Source organism: Orycteropus afer, unplaced genomic scaffold (assembly GCF_000298275.1).
Source record: "Orycteropus afer afer isolate SDZICR_OR568_19922 unplaced genomic scaffold, OryAfe1.0 scaffold00539, whole genome shotgun sequence".
Taxonomy (NCBI): Eukaryota; Metazoa; Chordata; class Mammalia; order Tubulidentata; family Orycteropodidae; genus Orycteropus; species Orycteropus afer.
In genome coordinates this window covers 1,331,895-1,339,773 of record NW_006922126.1, presented here as the reverse complement: position 1 = coordinate 1,339,773, position 7,879 = coordinate 1,331,895, and the positions used below count along the sequence as shown (strand labels likewise).

At 59.3% G+C, this 7,879-nt stretch overlaps 1 protein-coding gene across 1 annotated transcript in view; it reads left to right on the top strand.

Moving 5' to 3' along the window:
* CTBP1 (C-terminal binding protein 1) overlaps positions 1-7,879 on the top strand; it is a 77,153-nt gene that overhangs the window by 6,530 nt on the left and 62,744 nt on the right. Inside the window, exons 3-6 of the mRNA XM_007955780.2 lie at positions 125-207; positions 600-778; positions 3,020-3,158; positions 4,850-5,025. Coding sequence (XP_007953971.2) covers positions 125-207; positions 600-778; positions 3,020-3,158; positions 4,850-5,025 — 577 coding nt within the window. The remainder of the gene's footprint in view (positions 1-124; positions 208-599; positions 779-3,019; positions 3,159-4,849; positions 5,026-7,879) is intronic.

The window sequence follows — 7,879 nt, the reverse complement described above, 5'->3', positions numbered from 1 at the left end:
GGGCTCATAGGCAGGTCCTCGTCCTGGGCAGCCTGGTGCCAGCCCCTGTGTAGTGGCCTCGTGCAGAGCGAGGACCAGGTTCGGGGCCGGTCATGAACACTCCACATCTGCTGGCCTCTTGCAGCCCACTCAGACCCACTGTCCTCCGGGACTGTCCCTCCATGGTGGTCCGAGTGTGCACTTGCGAGGTAGCGTTTGCCCGTGTCTGTGCGTGTGCACGCGTGTGTGGCTGTAATCTAGTGCCAGACCTCGTCTGCATCCACGAGGAGTGAGAACCAGGATCGGCCACAGCCGGTCCTTCACCGTGTGTGACTCCAGCTGTCCCCTTGAGCATCTGCCCTGGTCTGCTGGGCTTGATCATCTGTAGCGACGCCACAGGAACTCCTAGACCGTACTCAGGATTGCATGGTTAATTAGGGAAGTAACAGGCTTCATTGAGGGTCAGGATCAACTTGGAAGTAACAGGATATAACTCAGGAGACAGGATCACTTCGTCAACCAGGACGGCTCGAGGTTGCTTCCTGGCTGCGCCAGCTGGCGGGCCCTTCTGAGCCTCTGCGCTCCTCAGGCCCACTCCAGCTCTGTGGCTCCGCTCACAGGTGCCCGGAGGCAGCAGCTGGCCGGCAAGCCTCCCACCCGGAAGTGCTCAGTTGGCTCCCGCCCGGTGGGCTGGCGAGCGCCGGGGCAGCGGTCCGCTAGCCGGGGTTCTGCCCTCAGACCGCCGCCGCCGCCCCTGCTGCTCTGCCGCTGGGCTGTGGACGCTTCTGCCGTCGCCAGCGTTGGAGCCCTTAGCCCTGCTTACAGCTCTTGTTTTTAACATCCTATTTCCCATTATTTCTGTCCCTAATAAACCCTGTGGGGTCCTGCCTAAATAAGCTCCTAATCCATTTCTAAGGCGGGCCCTCCCACCAGGCCACAAACTGACTAATCCCTGGAGGGCATTCCATCCTGTTGGGTGTTTTTGTGCAGCTTGTTTGTCTAGTAAATGGACCGGTCCCTGCACTATGTGTGAAACAGACCCATCACGGGGCAGGCTGTTGGTCAGCCAGTCACCTTGGGCGGAATTATAAACCCAGGCTGTAAAGGCCTTCTAGGATGAGGATCTTTGTGCTGCGGTGGGCATTGCTGAGCCTCCGACATCAGCCCCCCAGTGAGGCCCCAGAGGCCGGGGCGGGTGGGTGGCAGGGGTGAAGCCTTGGTCTGCCAGGGGCACTGAGCAGCAATTTAGGAGGATGGCGTCTGCGCCAGCTGAGGGTCAGCAGGGGCACTGGGACTGGCCATGGAGGGCATCCAGGCCTTGGGTATGCACCGCCCTGGGGCGAGAGGCCCCGCCTCAGTGCCTGAGGGCTGTAGTGTCGGCTGCACCCTGCAGCCCTCTGCCCTTGGCGGCATTGCTGGAGCACCCACTCTGCTGGCTGGCCACAGTGGGCCTGAGACGCACACCGCAACATAAGGTAGAAGCTTCTAGAACTGGTATGTGTGTGGGAGGGCTTGTTCCCAGCATCCTCCTCGGCCCATGTACCTCGAGCACTTGGCATTTCAGTTCTTGGACACCAGTGGCATCTGGGTGTGTGGGGCTGAGAGGCCCGTGCAGGCAGGCACCTGCCACCCAGGGGCCATGGGCCATGGGTGGTTCCAGCCTCTCAAGGCAGGCAGCAGCCCCGAGGGACCATTTGTGTTTGTATTTGTGTGACGTTAGGGGCCCTTGGGATGATGGATTGAGGCTGAGCTTCCCGCTCTGTCTGCAGCCCTGGCCACTTGCCTGCCTGTCATGCAGGCCTGGCAGCCCTGGTTGGTGCGAGGCTGGGGCGGCTGGGTTGTGGTGGAGGCGGCCGTGTGTGCTGGGCAGGGCCGAGGACGAGGACACAGAGAAGAGCCTCCCTTTCCTGGGACCCCCTGTTGCCTGTGAGTTTTCCTCAGAGCCCCGACAGTATTTTAGTGACTTTCCTTCAGCCTCCGATGGTATTTTAATGTGTCTCTTGTGCTTAATTTTTAGTCAAAGTTTGAACCCGACCCAGGCGTCACTGGTTGCAGCGGATCAGAAGCTTAAGAGCTTTGGTTCGAGAAAAATTAAGGACATGGAATAAGGATCCAGTGACAGGACGCTAACCTGCCTGGGAGTTCTGAAGATATAAAGCTTTGGAAAGTCGAATTCATGGTCGCGGAAACCGAGCTCATTTTAGGAAATGTCAGGTTGGTCCTGGGTCCTGGTGTTTGCAGTCAGACGATGATCCGCCCCTAGCAAATGCGCACAGAGGATCACCTCGGGGAGTGTGTGCACTGTGGGGCCTTCACAGTCCAAACCCCGGGTGGCACGTGGGCGCTGGACTACCAGCCCCAGGGTTGGCAGTTCACACCCATGCTGAGGTGATCTGCTTCCTCAGGGTCACGGCTTCCAACATCCCACGGGGCAGTTCCACCCTGAAACACGCGGGGCTGCCGTGAGTCGGAGTCGACTCCTCAGCAGGGAACAACAAAGTCCACGCTCCCTGAACATCCTTGAGAGGCTCGGAGAGGCCTTCCCATGTGGTGGTCCTGGCGTGGGCCCTGGGCTCGGGTCGCCGGTCCTTCTTGCTGTGGTCATTTGGTCAGTAGTCCTCTGCCCTTTTACCAGTCTGTGCGCGGAGCGTTGAGGTCAGTGACGTCCGATCGAGTGAGTGTCTCCTCCGGTCTTGGGCAGGTGGCTCTGATGCCTGGTGGCAGCCAGCACCACCCAGCTCAGTCTTAGGTCCCTGGGCTTGGTCAGGTGTCTGTAACGCTGTGCTGTGGGGGTGTTTCTGTCAGACGGGGCCTGAGAGAGGTGCTGGGCCGGCTCCGGCTGGGCTGCACGTGCGTTTGACTGAGGGTGTGGGTCCCGGAAGGTGCACGAGGCCCCAGGGGAAGCTCTGAGATTGATGGCCAGCGAGTAGGAGAGGGCCAGGTGAGGCCCGGGCCAGCTGGTCTGCTCTCCCTTCCGTCCGCGAGCCCAGGCGCTGAGTGTCGGTGCAGACGGCCTGGTTGCAGTGTGGCACCTGGGCAGTACGGGCTGCGCTCTGCCTGCCCTCCGGCCAAGCCAGCGGTCCTGTTTGCCACGGCCTCACCTGGGCAGTTGTCTCAGACTGTCTGGGGTAGGCCCTCCTTCACGTTCTTAACGATTGAGGCCCCAAAAGCTTTCGTTGGTGAGTTACATTTGCTGATACTTACCTCGTTAGAAAGGAAGATGGCAGCTCCCAAAATGCGTTTTTATCACTTCCTCCCTCAAGAGTAAAGCCGTCCTGTGACAAATGAGGGCTCTTCCTTAATGAAAGATGACCATTTCCACACGGCAGTCAGCGAGAGCCGGGTACTGTTGGACGGGTTTGGGAGCCCTCTTTCTGTGTGGCTGCTAGCTGACAGCTGGGTTCTGTGTCACCTTGGCAGGCTCTGGGGCACACTGTTTGTGGGGGAAAGTGAGAGGGAAAGGCCTGGGGCAGGCGTGTGGCTGGTCCGGGGTACGTAGCCCTCATGGTGGCCCCGTCCTCTCTGGGGTCTTGGGCAGTGTCCCCCTGCTGGGACTTGACGTGATAGCCAGGCTCCTTTGCAGAGTGCAGCAGTGACTGTCCTGCACGGTGCACGCTTGGCCGTGCCATCAGCCCCCCGACCCCTGGCAACCCTGGGCCAAGCCTGCGACGTACCCTAAGCCAGGCGTAGGCTCAGTAGACAGCTGCCATGGGCCGGGGCTGGGGTGCGGGTCTCTGTAGGCCACGGTCAGGAGTCACCGAGGCTTTTGGTCCTCGTCCTGTTCCCTCTGTGCTTGGCCCTCTCAGATGAGTCTTGGTGAGGCCCCACATGAGTGGACAGAACCCGGGCCCCTGTCCCAGCTCTGCCATTGACCAAGTGGGGTCTAGTGGGGCAGGGCGTGCTTCTGGCCAGGGGCCCTCCTCACCCAGGGTGTCCATGCTCGCCGAGGCCTCCTTCCTCCACGTGGGCCTTTAAGTGAGGTGCACTGCTGCCGAGTCGTTCCCCAACTCCCAGTGACCTTGGCACAGCACAGTGAGACGATGTCTGCGCCATCCCTGTGGGCGGTGGTGGATCAGACCACGTGGCCCATGGGCTCTGCAGCGGCCAGTTTGCGGAGTTCAGCGCCAGGCCTTTCTTCAGTCCGTCTTAGTTTGGAAGCTCTGCTGACGCCTGTTGGGCTTCACAGCAGCCCGCAGGCCTCTGACAAGTGGTGGCGCTGTGCGTCGGGGCCGTTGTGGGCTCTTGGGAAGGAGGCGTTCTTGTCGCTCCCCTCACTCTGCTGTGGGGTGGCGAGTGGTGAGGGCTGTGCTTCCCTGTGGGTTAACCCACTCTCACCTGGTCACTGCCCCTGTGGGCTAACCCACTCTCACCTGGTCACTGCCTCCTGCACTTTCTAATCCACACGTGCAAACCACGACAGCAGTGGGGAAGAGGCTGGAGCCTGCTGTCACCATCAGGGACTCGAGTGACTGCGCTGCCGTAGGGGCAGGAGAGCAGGGACAGGGCGTCTTCCTAAAGCCTATCACACTGCAATCTCCTCTTCCAGTGCCAGTAGCTGTGGAAGGCCCTGCCCGACCATGGACTGCGTGCCTCCCCACCCTACTCCCTGTCACAGAGCTGCTGCGGTCCCCATGGCCCCGTGCCCTGTGAGGGTAGTGATGGCCACCCTCAGTCTGGGTCCGCTTGGGTGACGGGAAGCTGTAGTGCACCCTCCGGGCCCTTCCTGTGACCTGGGACTTAATGAGACTCCCCCATGACGGGGCATTCAGAGCAGCGTACTCCCAGGAGGTCAGCTCTCCTCAGCCTGGCGGGCAGAGCGCAGCTGTGGGTAGGGTTAGCCAGGGGACTGTGCTCCTGCAGGGAAGCTGAGTGTCCCCTGCTCTCGTTCCAGGCGTCCGACCTCCGATCATGAACGGGCCCCTGCACCCCCGACCCCTGGTGGCGCTGCTCGACGGCCGGGACTGCACGGTGGAGATGCCCATCCTGAAGGATGTTGCCACCGTGGCATTTTGTGATGCCCAGTCCACGCAGGAGATCCACGAGAAGGTAATGGCGTGGTGCCCGCTGTCCTGGTTGCCGCGATGCTCGTGTGGGAGTGAGGAGGGCTGAACAGGCCGAGAGGGAGTCCAGGGTGCTCAAGACGCTTGAAAATAGTGCCTCAGCCAGCTCCTCGGCCCCCGGCTGTGGTCTGCAGCCTTTTGGCTCTCACACTGCTAAGTGCTGTCTGGGATAAGAGCCACCTCTGTCCCTCTCACCCCGGCCCCGTCAGGAGGCAGACTCTTGGTTTGCTTGTCCCCTCAAGCTGCCCACATGATTTTTCGTTAGCATCATGGAACCTTGGCATACTGGGTTCCTGTCCTGATGGTGGGCGTGGCTGTGATGGGTAGTAGCCTTTTGTCCCCAGCCAGCACTTGTCACCACACGGGGAGGTCTGAGCAGTGACCCAGAGGTTGCAGTCGAGTGTCTGCAGCTCTGGGGGCTGCATGAGCAATACGTTTGTTGGGGAGGTTGGCAGGGGCTCCCCTTGGTGCAGACCGAGTTAAGTGTGGTTTTCTGCGCCTCACAGTGGCAGACTGAGTGCACAGGGATAGTCTTCCCACTGAACAGCCAAGAAAACTGGGTGAAATTGTTACAAAAATCAGAAACACAGCCAAGAGCCAGTAGGACGAGGCTCAGAGCAGGAGAGGCCCAGAACAGGGGAAGGGGGCTGGGTAGTTTTGGTCTGGGGTGTGCTCTTCTGAAAAATGTGCCTGAGAGGCCGAGCTATGCTTTTGGGGCCCTCTGGGGCTCTGGAGGTTCGAATAGAAGCTGGTGTCTGGGGCCTGCTGAGATGGCCGTGGCTGGCCCTGAGTTGACCCCCGAAGGATGCACTTGGTGGGTAATTACGGATAAACTGAAACCAGACATCTCTCCCTGCGACTGCTACCCAACTAGTAATACCTGGGGCAGGCCTTGAACGTGGGTTGTAGGTGACCCTGGGTACTGCCCAGGCACCTGCAAAAGCAAACAGGAGGTCCTTTCTGTGGGAAGATAGTGTTGGTCAAGGCCCAGGTTACTTCCACAGCTCAAGTCCAGTGTCTGTCACACAGTCAAAGATAATCCGGTGACTGAGGAGATGGGACGCTGTGAGTGACAGGCATCAGACATAGAGGCACAGAGCAGAGCCACAGGGACCAGAGAGGTAGGACTTTCAGTCACTGATTATGGGACCAGAGAGGCAAAAGCTGGACTTGAACATGTAGACAGTGGACCGGTAGTGCCACAGAGTGCCATATTGGACTCAGAGCTCAAAGACACTTAAAGCTGATGTCAAGGGGGACTGGCTAGGGATGGTGGGACTTGAAGACCACATGGTCGTGGGTTCCCTGGACGTCTCCCCTTCCCATCCCAGGCTTGGAGCTGGAGAAGGAAGCACCCTAGAAATGCCCACAAGCCCAGGCAGAGGCCCGCCGTCCAGCCGGAGCAGCCGCAGGGGAGCGGCTTACACAGTGACTGCTGGGCTGCAGCCAAAAATGCACAGGACAAGCTGCAGCCCCCCCACAAGAGCAAAGGCCGAGGGGCTACCTGGGCTTCCACCGTCGAGAGAGGAGCGCCAGGCGCGCAGCTCCCCACCAGAGCGGCGTCCGAGAAGATCCAGGGAGAGCCCGGGGCTTGCACTTCTGCAGACCTGTAATGAGGCCCTTCTATGATGTCATCGGAGAGCACTGGGAGCCGGCACTCACCCTCCCAGCAGTCATGTGACGTCCCTTCCTCTCCCTCTGGGGTCCTGTTAGAGGAGGCCTAGTGCATTCAGGACTCACCACTGCCAGGGGCCATGAGGCCACCTCCATTGTAGTGCCAGTGGAGGCCACACAGGGAACCAGCCACCCTGTCCCTGCCCACCCGTGACGAGGACCACCTTTCCGCAGATACTGGTGGAGGTGGGGGGAGCTGGGACTTGCACTGCCACGTGGCAGTGATACGGTGGGGGCGTCTTTGCTCCTGCCAGGGCAGCGTCAGACCTGAAACAGAGAAGAGCCACGGTCTCAGACAGTGATGGCCACATGCCAAGGTCTTCATTGCAAGTCACTTCTCATGCCAGGAATCAAGAAGATCTCAAAGGATTAGAGAAGAGATAGGTAGTGGATGCAATGCTGAAGTGACCAAGAGGTTAGATTAAAGCAGCCGTGAGAGTACTGCCTCCATGAGCAGTTACAGGGTGCTCCACAAAGAAGCACAGAGCCTCAGCACAGTGCCTCAGCACAGAGGGGGAAATCTCAGGAGAGCTACAGGCGCCGTGAAGAAGAGCCCCCAGAGACGGTAGACCGAAAAATGTGATCATTGACGTCGACTTCAGTACTTGGGAGAACATAGTGGCAGGAAGGCTCAGCAGTGGGGGTAGGGGGGGTGGACGGGACATTCGGTCACCTAGGAGGTAGAACAGTGGTAGTGACACGCTATGAACAACGGGGGATTAGACTGGCGGGGCGCAGAGCCCCAGGGACCTGAGAGAGATAACAGACAGCAGGTATTTGTGTCATCATTTGTGGGATCAATTATGTGTGTCCTGGAAGGAGAGGACACAGAGGACAGGGCTGACAGAGTACATGAAGAAGTAAATGGCTGACAACGCCCCAAATTTGGCAAGAAACTTAAACCTGTAGATTCAAGAAGCTCAGTGAACCCCACATGGCTTAAACCCAGAGAAATCCTTGCCACGACATAGCACAGTCACACTTCTGACAACTAAACACAAAGGAAAAACCCTGAAAGCAGCAGAGGAAAAATGACACCTCTCTTCTCCACTGCCGTGGAGTTGATTCTGACCCACAGCGCCCCTAGAGGACAGAGTGGAACTGCCCACAGGGTCTCCCAGGCTGTCAATCTTCACAGAAGCAAAGCCCAAACCACACCCACTGCC